We start from the raw sequence: 18,867 nt of genomic DNA on the forward strand, positions 1-18,867 counted from the left end.
GGTTTATGTAGAAAAGCAAGAAAGGAAGCCAGAGAGGTTTGGCGAAGGGCCCGATCACAAGAGCCTTACCTGTCAGGCGAAGGAGGTTAAATTTCATCCAGAGGAAGATCGGAAGCTGTTGGAAGGGCAGTGACATGCTGAGATACAGGTGCAGCAAGGCCCTTCTCGCTGCGGCTGGAGGGAAGAGCAAAGGCAGAAGGCCTGGTCTCTTCCTCCCAAGCCCGGTGAGATGGGGCAGCCTCCTCCGAGAGCAGTTTGTCCCCAGGACCCGCTAGCGCCTGCTGCTGGGCTGAGCCCTCCCGGCAAGCAGGGCGTGGTTTGGATTTAACTGTAGGAAGGGCTGTTCTGACGTGGCCGGCTGTTCTAAGCAGGGGGTGGGGGGGTCATCAGGAAGACAGAGCTGCCCCAGGCGGCTCCAGCAAAGGAAGCCGGTGACACCTGAGTCCCCCTGTGTTCTTCTTTCTCGTTCCTCCCGTCCTGCCACGGTGCCGACAGAGCTGCTCCCCGCCGAGGGGACGGAGCAGGACGAGGAGCACACCTGTGAGACCCTGCTGATGTGCATCGTCACCGTGCTGAGCCACGGGCTGCGCAGCGGGGGCGGCGTGGGCGACGTGCTCAGGAAGCCGTCCAAAGAGGTGGCTGCCTCCCCGGGGACTGGAGGGCGGCAGGCGGCGGGCGGGAGCACAGACAGAAGCCACGCACGCGGGCAGCCTGGGGGCGGTGACGCGTGGACGGGCAGAGCCAGCTGCTCGGGGCTCGCTCCTTCTCCATTGGACACCCCGAGGCCCTGCAAGGGGACCAGTCCCCCCAGGCACACGTAGGTGACTGTGCCCTTTGGTTGGGTCTGGGCCGCCCGGAGGACCCGCCTCCGCAGCCCCTTGGCTCCGCGGAAGTCCCCACCCACACAGGTCCCGGGGCGCCGGGAGGATTCACGCTCAGATGCGGGTGTGAAGGAGAGGCAGTCCTGGCTGTGAGAGTTGCCAGAGAAGGCTGGTGGGTGGCGGTGAGGGTCCGGGTCCCCGTCCTGCTGCCCGGCCCCTGCTGACCAGGGGCGGTGGGGCGGCTGCCTGACCGAGATCCCTGGTTGCAGGAGCCCCTGTTCGCCGCCCGGGTCATCTACGACCTCCTCTTTTTCTTCATGGTCATCATCATCGTCCTGAACCTCATTTTCGGGGTCATCATCGACACCTTCGCGGACCTGAGGAGCGAGAAGCAGAAGAAGGAGGAGATCTTAAAGACCACGTGCTTCATCTGCGGTGAGTGCCGCCGCCGCTGCCCTTGGCGTTGGGGTCCCCCTCTGCCTCCCGCTGCCGGGAAGCCCTCGGGGTGCCGGGGGGCCTGGTGCAGCCGTGGCCAGCCTGTTGGAAGGAGCGGGGCCTCGGGGAGGAGCTGTGTGGTCACACACGACTTGAACATCTCGGGGTGTCCCTTGGCCCCGCGGGGCTGGACCGGAGGTCGCCCAGCGCCAGCCTGCAGGTCTTCAGCCCCGACGGTGCGGGGCGCCGTGTGCAGAGGGGGCCCCCCCAGCACGCCTGTGTGCCGTGTGCAGAGGGGGCCCCCCAGCGCGCCTGTGTGCCGTGTGCGGAGGGGGCCCCCCCAGCGCGCCTGTGTGCCGTGTGCGGAGGGGGCCCCCCAGCGCGCCTGTGTGCCGTGTGCGGAGGGGGCCCCCCAGCGCGCCTGTGTGCCGTGTGCGGAGGGGGCCCCCCAGCGCGCCTGTGTGCCGTGTGCGGAGGGGGCCCCCCAGCGCGCCTGTGTGCCGTGTGCGGAGGGGGCCCCCCAGCGCGCCTGTGTGCCGTGTGCGGAGGGGGCCCCCCAGCGCGCCTGTGTGCCGTGTGCAGAGGGCCCCCCCCCCCAGCGCGCGCATGTGCCGAGGGCAGAGCTTGGGCTCGGGAGTCAGGCCTGGTCTCTGAGTGAGCTGCTGCCTCGGACCAGCCAGGTCCCCTCACCTAAGTCACTTCTCTGAACCTGTGTGGCTCCTCTGTGACGTGTACAGTGACGTGAGCTTCTCTGCCCTGTGGTGGGGCTTAGGAGAGCCTGTCGGTGTGCCCTCCTGGGCTAGGGCCTGCACGGTGCAGGTGACAAGCCGTGACACCCCCGAGGAGAGGCGTTTGACGTACTGGAAACGTCATCTCCAGCGGCTTCGGGGACGGACGTGTCAGCGAGCGCTGAGGATGCAGGAGTCTGGCGGCTCAGGGGTCGCTGCAGGGTTCTGCGTAACAGTTACTGCACATACAGATGTGTGCTCAAAAACGAGCGTTTTGCCATTTAAAAACTTAGTTTTTTTGCTCCCTTTACACGCTTTTAAAGCATTTTGTTTGAAATCATTTCCAGAGCTATAGAAAAATCATAGTAGCACAAAGTATTTCTATATACTGTTCACCCAAACTCCCCCAATATGAATATTTTACCTTAGTTGCTGTATTCACAAATGTACTGTTTTTCTGAACAGTTGGAGGCTATCTGATACAATGTCCCTATATCCCTAATTACTTCAGTACGGTGTTCCCTAAGAGCAAGAACCTTCTCGCACCTACTTACCATAGAATCACCGGAATTGGAAAATCAACAAAGAAAATCCCGTCCCGGTATCTGATCTGCAGACCTTACTCAGACCTCACCCTTTGTCCCAGCGATGTCCTTTCCAGCAAATCAGAGTCCCCGGTCACGCGCTGTGTCTGGCCGTCCTGCCTCCCCAGCCTCCCCTGACACTCCTGAAGAATGTAGGTCAGCTGCCTTGCAGACCGCCCCTCCGTCTGGGTGTGTGACGCGTCCTCGGGGGCCGGCTGGTCTGCGTTTCTTCACAGGGTCACAGAAGTGTGTGACCTCAGGAGGCCGAGGGGGCCGTTCGCTCACGACGGGTCGTATTATCTGCTCCCTCGGTTAGGGGGACAGCTGAGCTTTCTTCCCTGCTATGAAGTTAACTTGTTTTCTCTTTGCAACGAAGAGCTGTTTTGTGGGCAGGTGCTTCGAGACCACGTAAATATCTTATTCCTCACATTAAGCGTGAACTCGCTCGCTCTAGCACTGCTGCTTATTACTTTCTGAACCTATATATTACTCTAGTGGTCACCAAAGGAGGGTTTGTCTCATCATTCTTCTACATTTCTTGGCTTTTTATTTTAAAAAGTAAACCGAGGGAGCAGATAATATGACCCGTCATGAGCAAACTGGCCCCCTCGGCCTCCTGAGGTCACACACTTCTCTCCCCCTCCCATCTGTGTATTCCTGTGTTTGTCTCTATAACAACATGGATTCATGGGTTTTTCTTTTATTCGGTGAGTTACCACCTTTGACGTCGTCTGTAGCGAAGTTCAGGTTGCCCCAGCGCAGTCCAGGGAGAGCCCCCGCCCCCCAACTGCTGGGCTCTGTCCCGTGGCCGTTGTGTTTGATGTGCTGCCCTGAGGTGAGCCAGGCTCACGCTCGCTGGGACCTCCCCCGGCCTGGCCTGGCCTGACCTGCTGCGGCCATGAGAACCCGGCGGCCCTGACCTGTAGGGGAGAACCCGGCGGCCCTGGCCTGTAGGGGAGAACCCGGCGGCCCTGGCCTGTAGGAGAGAACCCGGCGGCCCTGGTCTGTAGGAGAGAACCCGGCGGCCCTGGCCTCTGGGCGAGAATGGCATCTAGAAGCCAGGATCTGGTACCAGGTGTGCTCCCTCCTGTCGGCTTGTGGAGCACAGGTTTAGAGGGTCCGTGTACATGTGTCCATGTGTGTCCACACGCATCTCTTCCTCCGTGCGGGACGGGGTGGGTTCGGACTGGGCCCTCGTGGCCGCTCAGTGTCCCGCGCTGACTCTGTCCCCTCCCTCCCCGCACTGTGGGCACTCAGGCTCCGTGGTCCTCCGTGTATTCCTGTATTTACGGGCTCAGAGACACCCGAGGAGCCGGCTTCATGAGGCCTCCACGGAATAGAGACTCACCAGCCGGAGTTCCGGACGGGTTTAACACTCTGTGTCCTTACCCCGTCTCCTCCATGACCCTTTAACCTGTCTCCGGGTTGGCATCCCCCGGGGCGAGAGGACCTCACGTTCTCTGGTTGCCTGCTCTGCACAAACGTGTCACCCGAGCCTTCCTGAGCGAGCGGCAGTCTTGCCGTCCCCTGGCCAGGCCACCGGGGCCACTGGAGACCAAATCGCGACCGCTGAGTGGCAGAGGTGTGCGTCCGCCTGGGCGCCCGGCCCTGATGCACAGCACACGCGTTCACGCGCTGACGGCCTGCTCTCCGTAAAGACGGGCGCAGAACCCCAGCCCTCCGTGGGGACAGGGCTGCTCACTGCGGGCCGGGGCCTTCCCGTGTCGTTTTAGGTTTGGAGAGAGACAAGTTTGACAATAAGACGGTCACCTTCGAGGAGCACATCCAGGAGGAGCACAACATGTGGCACTACCTGTGCTTCATCGTGCTGGTGAAGGTCAAGGACTCCACGGAGTACACGGGGCCCGAGAGCTACGTGGCGGAGATGATCAAGGTGAGCCGCAGCCGCGGGGGTCTGGCCTTGGCCGGCGGGCGGGGCCGGGCCGGGGGGGGGGGGGGGGTGGACGTCACGTGGCAGAGCTGTCACCTCTGCTGTGCACGGAGCCCTTGACACGGACGGGGCGCCAGACTCTGGGCCTCCCTGTGTCCTCTCGGGTGACCAGCAGCAGCAGACAGGCGGTGTCACCCCGTGTGAAGGGGACACGCTGCGGCGTGGACAGGGTAGCACACGGCCACGTCACTGGCTGGATCGTCACGGGGTCTGTCTTCCTGCGCAGCCTGACTCCCGCCCCCACACCTGGCCTCTCTGCTGATAACGGACATGTTTGTTTGCCTGGTTGGTTGGTTGGTTGGTTGGTTTGGTGTTTTGCCTTAAGCAAGACCCGGTCTCTGAGAGCTGCCGATGGTTGTCGTTCGGCATGACCGGTTCTTGGGCCCGGCCCAGCCCGGCCTGTCTGGGGGACACCGTGCTGGTCGTCAGGGGTCCTGTGTGGAGGAACCTGAGCCCCTGGTGCCTCTTCTCACTGCTCCGGGACGTGACCACCGCGTCCCAGGAGGTCTTCCCAGCGCTGTTCTCAAGGCCTCGTGGGGACACTGCATGTGTGCCAGGGTCCCGGGCCGACTGTCCTTCCAAACCTGTGGTTTCTGAAAGCCCTTCAGTCGTTCAGGGGCACGTGGTGCAGTGAGGACGCATCACTGGGAGACTCGGGGCTGGGCGGACGGGGCATCGGGCCAGAGAGACTGCACAGCACAGACTGTCCCCCGGTCCCGAGACTCCACCAGGTCAGAGAGACTGCACAGCACAGACTGTCCCCCGGTCCCGAGACTCCACCAGGTCAGAGAGACTGCACAGCACAGACTGTCCCCCGGTCCCGAGACTCCGTCGAGTCAGAGAGACTGCACAGCTCAGACTGTCCCCCGGTCCCGAGACTCCACCAGATCAGAGAGACTGCACAGCACAGACTGTCCCCCGGTCCCGAGACTCCGTCGAGTCAGAGAGACTGCACAGCACAGACTGTCCCCCGGTCCCGAGACTCCGTCGAGTCAGAGAGACTGCACAGCACAGACTGTCCCCCGGTCCCGAGACTCCACCAGGTCAGAGAGACTGCACAGCACAGACTGTCCCCCGGTCCCGAGACTCCGTCGAGTCAGAGAGACTGCACAGCTCAGACTGTCCCCCGGTCCCGAGACTCCACCAGATCAGAGAGACTGCACAGCACAGACTGTCCCCCGGTCCCGAGACTCCGTCGAGTCAGAGAGACTGCACAGCACAGACTGTCCCCCGGTCCCGAGACTCCACCAGGTCAGAGAGACTGCACAGCACAGACTGTCCCCCGGTCCCGAGACTCCACCAGGTCAGAGAGACTGCACAGCACAGACTGTCCCCCGGTCCCGAGACTCCACCAGGTCAGAGAGACTGCACAGCACAGACTGTCCCCCGGTCCCGAGACTCCGTCGAGTCAGAGAGACTGCACAGCTCAGACTGTCCCCCGGTCCCGAGACTCCGTCGAGTCAGAGAGACTGCACAGCTCAGACTGTCCCCCGGTCCCGAGACTCCGTCGAGTCAGAGAGACTGCACAGCACAGACTGTCCCCCGGTCCCGAGACTCCACCAGGTCAGAGAGACTGCACAGCACAGACTGTCCCCCGGGTCCCGAGACGCCGCTGGGTCAGGCTATCCTACGTGTGTCTTCAGTGCTCTACGCAGATGTGACTGTCACGCTCCTCAGGAACAGAAACTGCAGGCTCAGGGCTGTCCCGAGTGTCCCCATTCGTGCTCCTGGCTGCTCGCGAGGGAAGTCCGGAACGCTCCCCGCCACGGCCCACGGGGCTCTGCGCCGTCTGTGCCTGGGAGCTCCCGGAAGCCTGAGTTTCCACTTCTCCGGTTGGAATGGGCGTGGGAATGAGTGTCTGGAGGTCTTGCTGGAATTCGGGACCGCACTCGGCGCGACCCGCCCGCTCCCGGGGTGTGGGGCTGCCGGTCCGTGAGCCACGCAGTCGTGAGTCCGACGGGACACGGCGTAGTTGTGACCTGAGGCGTGTCCGTCCTCGCAGTAGTGTGAGTGCTGAGGAGACAGAGTCCTGATCGTCTGTGCCTGGTCAGCCCTCTACAGTCAGTAAAGCTTCACGTCGGTTTTGGGTTTGGTAAAGAAAATGGCCCCGGCCTGGCCGGTTGGCTCAGTGGTAGAGCGTTGGCCCGGCGTGTGGAAGTCCCAGGTTCAATTCCCGGCCAGGGCACACAGGAGAAGCGCCCATCTGCTTCCCACCCTTCCCCCCATTCTCTCTTTCTGTCTCTCTCTCCCTCACTCTGAAATGTAATAGTTTGAAGAGTCCTTAAATGTTGAGGCAGAGCCAGGGTGACACATGTGACTTCCATGTATGTGTTTCACGGTGTCCTCCACTCACGTTCCCTGCCCGGGACTAGGGCTTCAGGTGACAGGAAGAGCAACCCCGAGTCCTGTGTGAGAGTCCATCATGGTGACACTGGGGTCGGCAGTAGACCTGTCCCCCCAACTGAAGACGGCACGATGACTGGCCTGGCCATCTGGAAGTTCAGCCTCCCCCCTAAAACTTCCGGCCTCTCAGGACAGGAAGTACCGTCTGATGCACTGACTCAGGCCCCAGACAGGGCTGTCCTTTAGGGGCAGTGTGACAACAGAGTGACCACACTGAACCCGGCAGTTGAAGGCAGGAGGAAAAAAAACCTTAGTGTCCCTTCCCTGTCGGCACCCGAACGTTGGTGCTCTTGTGTAGAGTGCTGGTGACAGCCTCTGTCATCAGCGAGGTTTTATGAACCAGGAGCTACAGCGCCGTGTCTGCAGTGACATCTGTGCCACACACCCTCTCACGAGTCACTGCTGCACCGTGTGGCTTCTCTGCAAGCGGCGGCTGCACGGCGGGCGCGTGTCTGGGCGTCCAAGCAGCGGCTGCACGGCGGGCGCGTGTCTGGGCGTCCAAGCAGCGGCTGCACGGCGGGCGCGTGTCTGGGCGTCCAAGCAGCGGCTGCACGGCGGGCGCGTGTCTGGGCGTCCAAGCAGCGGCTGCACGGCGGGCGCGTGTCTGGGCGTCCAAGCAGTGGCTGGGAAGGCCACGCCGTCAGACAGACTGGACACAAGCCGGAAATCAGCTGTATCTTGGCCTGAGAAAGTGACGTGCCACAGTGGGCAGGTGGCGGTCAGCAGACAGTCCAGTTCAGGGGGACAGCCAGTCCTTAGTTTGATAAGCAGACTTAAGGGGCTCTTGAAAGTTAGAAACCTGAGAAGCATGAGGAAGGAAGGTTGGTAAGGAAGACCCAACAGGAACCTAAAGGCGACAGGGCACCTGTTTCGCTAATGAAATAACAGATGTCACGTCTGTGACCGGGAGTTCCGCCACATCAGCATAAGTCCCGTGTTCGGATTCCTGCTGTGTGGATTACGTGGGGGAAGGTGGTCCGGTGACCTGTGGCCCTGCTGGGTGGATTGCGTGGGGGATGGTGGTCCGGTGGCCTGTGGCCCTGCTGGGTGGATTGCGTGGGGGACGGTGGTCCGGTGGCCTGTGGCCCTGCTGGGTGGATTGCGTGGGGGACGGTGGTCCGGTGGCCTGTGGCCCTGCTGGGTGGATTGCGTGGGGGACGGTGGTCCAGTGGCCTGTGGCCCTGCTGGGTGGGTTGTGTGGGGGATGGTGGTCCAGTGGCCTGTGGCCCTGCTGGGTGGATTGCGTGGGGGACGGTGGCCTGTGGCCCTGCTGGGTGGATAGTGTGGGGGACGGTGGTTCAGTGGCCTGTGGCCCTGCTGGGTGGATTGCGTGGGAGACGGTAGTTCGGTGGCCTGTGGCCCTGCTGGGTGGATTGCGTGGGAGACAGTGGTTCAGTGGCCTGGTGACTTGTGGCCCTGCTGGGTGGATTGCATGGGAGATGGTGGTCCGGTGACCTGTGGCCCTGCTGGGTGGATTGCGTGGGGGACGGTGGTCCGGTGGCCTGTGGCCCTGCTGGGTGGATTGCGTGGGAGACGGTAGTTCGGTGGCCTGTGGCCCTGCTGAGTGGATTGTGTGGGAGACGGTGGTCCAGTGGCCTGTGGCCCTGCTGGGTGGATTGCGTGGGAGACAGTGGTCCAGTTACCTGTGGCCCTGCTGGGTGGATTGCGTGGGGGACGGTGGTCCGGTGGCCTGTGGCCCTGCTGGGTGGATTGCGTGGGGGACGGTGGTCCGGTGGCCTGTGGCCCTGCTGGGTGGATTGCATGGGAGACGGTGGTCCAGTGGCCCTGCTGGGTGGATTGCGTGAGGAACGGTGGTCCGGTGGCCTGTGGCCCTGCTGAGTGGATTGCGTGGGGGACAGTGGTCCGGTGGCCTGTGGCCCTGCTGGGTGGATTGCGTGGGGGACGGTGGTCCGGTGGCCTGTGGCCCTGCTGGGTGGATTGCGTGGGGGACGGTGGTCCGGTGGCCTGTGGCCCTGCTGGGTGGATTGCATGGGAGATGGTGGTCCAGTGGCCCTGCTGGGTGGATTGCGTGAGGAACGGTGGTCCGGTGGCCTGTGGCCCTGCTGAGTGGATTGCGTGGGGGACAGTGGTCCGGTGGCCTGTGGCCCTGCTGAGTGGATTGCGTGGGGGACAGTGGTCCAGCGGCCTGTGGCCCTGCTGAGTGGATTGCGTGGGGGACAGTGGTCCAGCGGCCTGTGGCCCTGCTGAGTGGATTGCGTGGGGGACAGTGGTCCAGTGGCCTGTGGCCCTGCTGAGTGGATTGCGTGGGGGATGGTGGTCTAGTGGACTGTGGCCCTGCTGAGTGGATTGCATGGGGGACGGTGGTCTGGTGGCCTGTGGCCCTGCTGGGTGGATTGCGTGGGAGACGGTGGCCTGTGGCCCTGCTGGGTGGATTGCATGAGGAACGGTGGTCCGGTGGCCTGTGGCCCTGCTGAGTGGATTGCGTGGGGGACAGTGGTCCGGTGGCCTGTGGCCCTGCTGAGTGGATTGCGTGGGGGACAGTGGTCCGGTGGCCTGTGGCCCTGCTGAGTGGATTGCGTGGGGGACAGTGGTCCAGTGGCCTGTGGCCCTGCTGAGTGGATTGCGTGGGGGACGGTCGTCCGGTGGACGGTGGCCCTGCTGTCCTGGGAGCTCGGGCTCCTGCTGCTCTCCAGGATGGCAGGGTACCTGACGGCTCACCTGGTCAGTGAGCTGACCGGGGACGACCTGCCCCACCATGTCTCAGGAGGGGTCTGGGTGATAGGTCTCATTGTAGGCGTGTTCAGTCAGCACGCACTAACATAAAGAAGTGCTGGGCATGTGTGATCCCACCTGGTCCCCATCAGAGCACCAGAGGTGTTTACATACGGGTCTTACATACAGGACCTCGAAGCCCGGGAAGGGTGACAACTGCCCCAGCGTCAGCTGCTAGGAAGTGCTGGAGGTGAGCTTCTGCCCAGCCCGTGATGTCCAGACACGCGTGCGTGTGTGGTGTGGCCCCGTCGGGTTGTCCTGGCTGCTCTGCCCTCCCCCCCAACACTCTGTTGTCCACCTCAGAAGAGAGACCGCAGGGGCAGGGAAGGGGTTTTGGGAAGGAGGTCTCCCAGGTGATGCTGACTGGCTGGGGCAGAAATCAGCAAGACAGGAGCCTGTGTGTGCGAGGGAGTCGTTCTCCGCACTGCGGCCACACCACAGGCTGCTCCCCGCCCGCCTCGCCGGCTGCCGGGGCAAACTACTTGGTTCAGGAGCGGCAGGGCACGGCTCTGGCAAAGGGAGGGTCCGAACTCTCTGGGGATGCCAACTTCTAGCATCCGATCAACTCCCCTGCCCTCACCTGTGCTTGGAGCAGGGGTAACAGTCCCTGAGTGGCCACCCCTGGGGAGAGTGGGGTGTCCAAGTTAGAGGGAAAGGCAAGTTCACCAGAACCACAGCCAGACTTGGGCGTGCACGCCCAGTGACTCACGGGTATGGGTCTAACCCCCTGGTAATTAGCATTAGAGTGTCTGGTCCGTCATCCTTCAAGCCTGGTGCTTTTTCTCACAGGGCGACAGTGGGCAGTCCTCTCCCTCTCCTGCACACGCACACACACCCACACACTTCCATCCACTGCAGTTTCCCATTTGTTCCATCTTGTGTTTGTTCACTTGACCTCATGAGACACTAGTTGTCCAGGAATACGAAGGCAAATAAGCAACTTTCCAAATCACAAGCAGTCATTGCAGAACCCCATGGGGCGCTCTCTTTCCCGGGGCCTGGAGGGGGGCTCATGTGGAACCCCGCGGGGCGCTCTCTTTCCCGGGGCCTGGAGGGGGGCTCATGTGGAACCCCGTGGGGCGCTCTCTTTCCCAGGGGACGGGGGGGGCTCATGCAGAACCCCGTGGGGCACTCTCTTTCCCGGGGGATGGGGGGCTCATGTGGAACCCCGTGGGGTGCTCTCTTTCCCGGGGCCTGGAGGGGGGCTCATGCGGAACCCTGTGGGGTGCTCTCTTTCCCGGGGGATGGGGGGCTCATGCGGAACCCCGTGGGGCGCTCTCTTTCCCAGGGGACGGGGGGGCTCATGCAGAACCCCGTGGGGCACTCTCTTTCCCGGGGGATGGGGGGCTCATGTGGAACCCCGTGGGGCGCTCTCTTTCCCGGGGGGCGGGGGGGGCTCATGCAGAACCCCGTGGGGCGCTCTCTTTCCCGGGGGCCGGGGGGGGCTCATGCGGAACCCCATGGGGCGCTCTCTTTCCCGGGGCCTGGAGGGGGGCTCATGCGGAACCCTGTGGGGTGCTCTCTTTCCCGGGGGATGGGGGGCTCATGCGGAACCCCGTGGGGCGCTCTCTTTCCCGGGGGACGGGGGGGGGCTCATGCAGAACCTCGTGGGGCGCTCTCTTTCCCAGGGGGCTGGGGGGGGCTCATGCAGAACCCCGTGGGGCGCTCTCTTTCCGGGGGGGGCTCATGCAGAACCCCGTGGGGCGCTCTCTTTCCCGGGGGGCTGGGGGGGACTCATGCAGAACCCCGTGGGGCGCTCTCTTTCCCGGGGGATGGGGGGGCTCATGCAGAACCCCGTGGGGCGCTCTCTTTCCTGGGGGATGGGGGGCTCATGCGGAACCCCGTGGGGCGCTCTCTTTCCGGGGGGGGGCTCAGGGGCCTGCGTTCCTGGACTGCATCGCTGAGAACCCTCCTCCGTTCATGTCAGAAAGCCTTTGGCCTGAAAGTACTGTGCCTCCCAGGCATATTTTTCAACCAAACAAGCTCCATAGCAGATGACACCCACCCACTGCGGAGCCCCAGGCCTGGCCTCCCGCCTCCTTTATCTGCACCTGATAAGGCGTGTTTGATAAGACATGGGCACAGGAAGCGTTGTGCGAACAGGGGCAGAGGTCACGATGGGAAGCGAAACCCTACGTGTCACGACCTCCCGTCTAAAAGAAGAACTGGCCCAGGTCTCGCGCCTTGCTCGGCCCGAGCGAGGGCCTGGCGCTGTCTGATCTGCAGACGGACGCCGGCCACAATGACAATAGCCTCTTTCTGCCCAGGGCCGACCAGGGGAGGCCGGAGGGGTGATTCGGGACCGACAGGGAGACCCAGAGCCACTCGTGGGTCCCACTCAGACGAGAGCGAGCCCCCGGCCGGGAGGGAACGTGATAGAGTGAACGTGGAAATTCACACAGCCCTTGTGGGGCTCAACCTAAGGACACGAGAAATCGGGAGGCCCTACAGGCAGGATGCGAGGGCCCAGGAGAGCAGAGGGCAGCGGCATGCCCCTCCCTCTCCTTCACCTCTCTCCCGCCTGCGCGCTCTCCCACCCCGGGCAGGCGGCCTCCGGCAGGGGCAGTGCCATGGAAGCCTCTGCTCCCGGGCAGCTGTGCAGGGTGGTGGGCTTTGCCCTGGGATCCGGGGGAGGGGGTGCCTTGCTGAGTTCCTGGAAAGGAGAGGCATCTGCCCTGGTGGGGCTTTCATCAGCTCTCCTGCTGGTCCTGGGAGGCCACCGCCGTGGTCACGGGGTCCCCGGGCTCCGAGAGCCTGAGCTGCCCTCTGACGTGACTCCCAGAAGGCTTTCTCCAGTTAGCCGACACGGGGCAGAGTTCAAGAACGTGGGCGGAAGGGAGAGAGAGCAGGGACTTGGCACCGGTTCCGGTGGCTGGAAACAGAGTGTCAGCACGGCTGGCCGCGCCCCCCCCCCCCGCCCCGCCCGTGCACTTGAGCTCAGTTCGTGTCAGTGGCAGCTGCACGGAGCGGTTGCCAAGCCCAAGTCTCCCCACCCGGCTCCCAGCACATTCTGCCCTCTGGTCTGGAGGGTATGAAGTCACCGTCTGCCGTGCGCTTCACGGGCGGCCGCCTTGATTCTGCGGGGCGAGGCGCGTGGGCCTGTTCGCCCTCGCCTCCGCACTAGCCCCCATCTGACCTTCATGGAGGACGGGCGGGCGCTGTTTGTCACAGCGAGGGGAGCAGAGCGGCCGTCTGCCCGGAGGAGCGAACACCCCGAAACAGGGCCGGGGCGTCAGGCCACCCCACGTGTGGGCCCCGGGCTTGTGCGCAGAGAGCTCTGCTGGCAGCCATCAGGGCGGGCAGTGGAGGTGGGGTTCACACCCAGACAGTCTCCCTGGGGTCCGTCGAGGGTGTACCTGGGGAGCAGGCTGGGCCCGGCTGTGTCCACACAGGAGCTGTTTGCTCACGCAGCCGTGTCCCCCTGCCGTGTCCCCCTGCCGTGCCTCTGCCGCCTCCAGCCCCTCCCCCGCTGCACACCCACAGGCGGCCCCTGAGCCCCCTCCGGCCCCCACCCCAGACCCCACGCCGGCTCCTCGGCCTTCACACCGTCATCTCCTCTTGACTGTAAATAGTGACCGTCTTTCAGAGCAGACTGTCGTGTCGTGCTCCTGAGCCGTGTGTGGCCAGCCTGTGTTTAGTCACCTGGACAGTGTTTGGAACCTGACAGGCTTGAGCGCATGAAGTAATGTGTTCGGGATTCTGGAACGGTTCTTCAGAACACAGGCGACCAGCACGTCCCCAGGGACGGGCGGAGTGAGGGGATGTGCAGGCTGGTATTCAGAGGTGACGCGAGTGGACGCGGCTCTCGGGCTCCCCCCCAGGAGCTCCCGGTGCGCCCTGTAGCAGAGGCAGCGGACCCCCAGGGCGCCACGTGGTCTCCAGCGCCCGGCCCAGAGCAGCTCTCCCCGCGGCGGGAGCCAGGGGCAGGGTGAGGTGCAGCAGGAAGACCTGCAGGCTGGGGCACCACTGGGGTCAGAGTGGGGACAGGGTAGTCACGTGGGCGCGGGGGAAGGCTTGAGGAACATGGGGGAGCCTGCACATGGCACTGACCTCATTCCCCTGCGGGAACTGGGAGGCGTAGACCACTGTTCCCACCCCCGTCGAGTCAATAGCAGTGCTGGGGATCGGATGGTCCCCTCAGCTCTTACTGAAGTTGCAGGAACAGTGACAAAGATGGCATCTCCCTGTCACTTGGTATGTGTCTAGGCAGGGCTGACCTTACATAAAACCATTGCAGTCAGGACGTTTTCCAACACGCAAGCCCCTGGGATGACAGACACTGATGGAACTGTGTGTGTGTAGTGGCTTAATAGTGAGGCAGGCATGTGCATGTGTGTGTGTGCATGTGTGTGTGTGCGTGTACCGTGAGTGTGCACATGCATGTCTGTGCCTGTGTGTTCAAAAATGAACGCCAAGAAATTTTTTTTCCCTGAAACAGCAGTAAAGAACTTCAGAAAGCTGTTTAGGTTTAGATCAAATAGACAAAAGTCATTATTGTATAGAGGTGATAGGACATCACAGTTTAAACTTCACAGGATCAGGAAAAGTGCAGGAGAAGACCAGTGGCAAAGGCCAACCTGCCACCAGGAACCTCTGGGGACGCTCTGGTAGATTTGTCGGCTAGGTGACGGCACCGGGGAAGTTGCCCAACAATGCCGTGAGCCCGCGGGAGAAGGGCAGGGTGGCCTGACCAGCCCTCCCAAGGCCCCTCCCCTGGGCCGCCTGCCTTCCTCGCCCCTGTGGCCCCCGCGTCCTCCCGCACAGCCCCAGGTGCCCGGGGCCAGGCACCGTCCAGCAGAGGCCCGGGACCGCCCGGCCGTGGCTCCGCAGCCAGCTTCCCCAGGGGGTGGCCTCAGAGCTGGGTGTGGCCATCCCTCCCTGCTGGCCCGGGCGTCCTGGCTCCATGGTGTCATCCAAGCACAGCCACTCACTGCGTCCGGGGAGGCTCAGTGGCCATTCCAGCACAGCTGAAGGTTACATAACGTGGCCTGTTTGAAAACGGGTAATGTCATTCTGAGCGCACGAAGGGAGTCCCCACCACCACCTACGCTGGGCAGCAGCTGTGCTGGGGAGAGAAGCATCTAGAATGGCACCCGAAGGGAGGGAGGGAGGAAGGGGTTGAGCACATGGGGCTCAGTACCTGGGCCGCCGGCTGCTCCAGACCAGCCCTGTCACCTGGGCCAGGGGCACTGGCCTCGTCCTTCAGTGTAAAGCCGGCGATTCAGGGACCTGGGCTGGTCGGCATCTCACTCCCTCGCTCGCCATCCTGTAACCGTGATGGGTGTCGGCCGCGAAGCCTCGCGCCTGACTCCACCGTCGTTCCTCCTCCTCCCGACCCGGTGACGCCTCGGGCCACTGCAGAAATGCGTCTGCGAGCCAGGGACACTGCGGGTGACTCGGGGTCACTGTACTTCTGACACGTCAGGAGCTGAGTCCTTGAATTCAGGGCTGGCCAACAAATTCCACGTATGGCATTCACGTATTTTAATTACTAAGCTTTTTTTTTACAGCGGTTTTAGGTTGACAGACAAACCCAGCAAAAAGTATGGAGTTACCAGATTCCCCCCCACCCCACCCCCGGCTTTCCCTCTTGTTAACATTTGGTATCACTGCTGTGAGTTTGTTACAATTGATGAGGCAACATAGATACGTTATTACTAACTGAAAACCACAGTTGACCTTCGGGTTCACTCTTGGTGTTGCAGTGACGCGGATCAGCATTAGAGCCGCAAGGGGAACAGTCCCACCGCCCTGGAAACGCTATGCCCAGCCTTGTTGCTCACCGCCCACCCCCCATATAAACAGATATAAAGGCAGGATTCTGCAAACGTTTGCAGACCCCAGACTGGCTGATCTCTCTACTGACGCTGTCACTGGGGTCCAGTTCCATAACTGGGCTTTCTGTAACATGCATAACAGATGCTATCGACGGTGGTGGCCTAGTCACCAAGCAGGGTTAGTGATCATATCATCACTTCTCACCCAGAGCCAGGTGCTGGGGTTGCTTCTGCTCTTTGCCGTGGTCTCAGAAAAGGGAGCTCTGAAGACGGTTCCTACCCGTCAGTGGAAATCATCGCCCGAACTCACAAGAGGGGGCGGTGAATGGTTCCAAGTTGGAGTGTCCTCTGTTCCTGCCTCTGAAATGTTCGGGAGTCCCTTCCGTCCTCCCCCTGCTCCTCCCGGGCGTTCTCTGAGGGTGCTGGACACATGGGGCTCCACCGTCAGCACTCCCTCTTCACTCCTGTCCCCTAAGCACCCCCAGGCATTCAGGAACAAGCCCCCTGGGCACCTTGCTGGGTAAGATAAGTAGAAACTCGGTTGCCATTTGAGTGGAAGGGACAGTCCTTGCCGTCTTCCCAGAGGGGGTTCTGAAGGGCGGAGAAGCTGTAGGCCCCTCTTTCCTGGACATTTCTTCTCTCCATGACACTCTTACCCTCATCTCCCCTTAACCCCCCCCCCCAAAGAAAAACAGGAACAACTGCGTCCTCTACTCTGGCTGGGGAACATGGGATTGAACAGTAAGTGTTCGTTGTTTACACGGTAAACAAAACCCCGCACTGAGACTTATCTCTGGGTCCCTGGGTTGTCTTTCTTAGAACAGCCTCTGCACTGAACCTGGGAAGAAAGAAACGCTTCTCAGAATGATTAGCACTTGCATCATACCATCCAACTTCCTCTCCTCCTCCTCCTGTCACACACACACACACACACACACACTCACTCTCTCTCTCTCACCCCGTGCCCCACACCCTCCCTCTTTCCAGTCAAGGACATTTCAAGAGGTCAGTGCCGCCCCCGTGTCTCAGACTTCGGCGTTGGCCCCTGCAGGGACTTTTCCAGCCCTACCTAGAAGAGAGCTAGCCAGAAGTGGAGCTTGTGGTCAGCCCGCTTCCGGCTGCGGCTGCCGCCGGTTTGTGCGCGCTGACGGGGAAGCTGGCTGTGCCGGGAACCGCGCTGGCAGGGCGCACGCAGGACCGGAGCAGACAGTGCCTAATGACATCGGTATGCGAGGTGCCAGCAGCCAGCCAGGGAGCCGGGGACGCACGGAGGAGCTGCTCAGACCCAGGGCGGCAGATGTGGGGCCCACAGATGCTCAGTGAACCCCGAAGCCACCCGGCCCCACCCTCCAACCACACACACCCAAGATGAGTTCACATAGAAACAGTGTCTCAGTTGAACATGACTTAAAAAAAAAAAAAAAAACCGGGAGAAACCGAGACACAGACGTTTCTGATCTTGAAGAGGCGTAAAGGCAGGACTTCGCAAACGTGGACAGACCCCCCTTCCCAAGTCTGACTGGTGGGGGAGCCGTGGACGACGGGCGTCCCGGGTCGTTGAGCCTGAAACAAGCTGGGCATTTTGTGCGAGTCTGAGCTGAGTAGACAGTAGGTGGATGTGGTGTTCCGTCCCTGCCCCCCACCCCGTGCCCAGCCCTGAGGCGGCCTCCACATGGTCACCTGCAGGCTCAAACTCTGTGCAGGGGGTGGTCCTGTGGGCACAGAGCCGCGTGGAAGTCCTAGAGGACAGGCCGGAGTTGGTAACTAATTCTAACTACCAGGTGCTCCTTGGGAACTCGAGCTCTGATTTAACAGCCCTGGATGACTAATTAAAACACCGGCAACACCCAGGGCCTCGGGTTTGGAATCTGCCCGCCCAGGGCGGACGCTGCTAGTGGCCTCCGCACTGGGCTGGTTTGCGTGGCTTGGGGTTTAGTGGGAGCCCCTCCCCCCGGCTCTTCATGGTTAGGGGTTAAGGTTGGAGGAAGGCAAGGAGGAGAGCCCATGTATACGGTCCTCATCGGTCAACCTCTAGACCAGGAAACCGTCTCCTGTCTGTGCCTTGCAGGAAGGGAGGGTGACTGTGTGCCCCTGGGATCTTGGCGGGAGGGCCCAAAGTGGCCTGCCGCAAGTATGACGTTCCTTTTAACACCTTGGGCTTTACCTCTAAAATTGTATTCGATTTCATGTTCTGCTCCAAAGTATCTTTTCAGCTTAATGCAAAGATTCTTCTACTCGTTCACCATCGAACTGTAACGGACGTCTTAAAAAGAAGCGTTATTTCTGTGGATAGCTCTGGGTGCCCCTCGGGCAGGGGCTGCGCGCCCCCGGGTTGCAGGGCCGTGTGTGTAGAAGCGCGGACAGAGGCACGCAGGGTCTGAGTGCGTCTCCTGAGCCGCTGCAGCGGATTCCAGCCGGCAGGACCCAGTCCCTGGTCAGCCCCAGCTTGGGGCCAGGGCTGCAAGGGCTGCAGGGGCTGCAGGAGAGCCAGAAGCTGGGTCCCGAGACCTGCCCACAGCCGTCTTCCTGGCCCCAGAGCTCCCGGGGGGCCGGCACCTGGTCTCTCTCTGCCTGAGCCCCTCCGCGCTGAGCCCTGCGTGGACACGGCTGCCGTCCGTGTCCAGTCAGCGGCTGGATGGAGCCTGTGCGTGGTCCTCATTCCGAGACCTTTCTGAGGTCGCTGCCTGGGCGTCCTGCAACCCCATGCCCTTGAGGAGGCCGGACTCTGTCTCCCAGAATTCTCCTTGTCATCGGCAGCCGTGTGGCCGCTTCATGTTGGAGTAAGGAAAGGAGGCTGCCCGAACCTGGACGCTGTGGGTAGCCTCGGGGTCAACTGTCTGCCGTCCCCCGAAGCCCTCATGAACGCAGACTCAGTGTGCAGACTCGTCCGTATTTTGATGGGAGGTTGGCTAAGCAGGTGGACCCAGGAGAGCTGAGGGCCAGATGGTCGGTGAGCTCTCTAGCCATCCTGGGCAGCTGAGCATTCGTCTGCAGGTCGGTGAGAATTAGCTACTGGTGCGTCCTGCCTGCTGGATAGAGCAGAGTGCACGTCCTCTCCTGATGACCGTCCCTCCTCTGCCCCTCTGCCCGCTCCTGTCGGTGGGCTGTCCCTCCTCTGTCCCCCTGCCCGCTCCTGTCGGTGGGTTGGGTCTGGCCCACCTCTCGGGGACTCCGCGGTCGGAGCCCGGCCCCACTTTGTGCAGAATGGCCTTGCGCTCGCCCCTCGTGTGGCCAGGGGGCTGACCGTCCTTCGGGGAGAGGACCCAGCCAGGCCGTCGTGGATGTCACCGCTCACTCTGGCCCCACTCGCTCCGCCCACCGGACAGCGTGCCGCTCTGTTCTGCCCTCGTTTGCTCTCACCTGGGCCGCAGGCCCGAGGCTGTGCGGCCTCTCCGTGGTCCCGGGAGGCGTGGCCACGTGCCTGTGGCTCTGCTC

The 18,867-nt window shown here is 62.4% G+C and overlaps 1 protein-coding gene across 1 annotated transcript in view; it reads left to right on the forward strand.

Annotated features, from left to right (window-relative positions):
* The window catches only part of ITPR1 (inositol 1,4,5-trisphosphate receptor type 1), a 295,645-nt gene that overhangs the window by 264,296 nt on the left and 12,482 nt on the right, over nucleotides 1-18,867 (forward strand). Inside the window, exons 58-60 of the mRNA XM_066245616.1 lie at nucleotides 496-635; nucleotides 1,091-1,256; nucleotides 4,302-4,462. Coding sequence (XP_066101713.1) covers nucleotides 496-635; nucleotides 1,091-1,256; nucleotides 4,302-4,462 — 467 coding nt within the window. The remainder of the gene's footprint in view (nucleotides 1-495; nucleotides 636-1,090; nucleotides 1,257-4,301; nucleotides 4,463-18,867) is intronic.

Source organism: Saccopteryx bilineata, chromosome 10 (assembly GCF_036850765.1).
Source record: "Saccopteryx bilineata isolate mSacBil1 chromosome 10, mSacBil1_pri_phased_curated, whole genome shotgun sequence".
Classification (NCBI taxonomy): Eukaryota; Metazoa; Chordata; class Mammalia; order Chiroptera; family Emballonuridae; genus Saccopteryx; species Saccopteryx bilineata.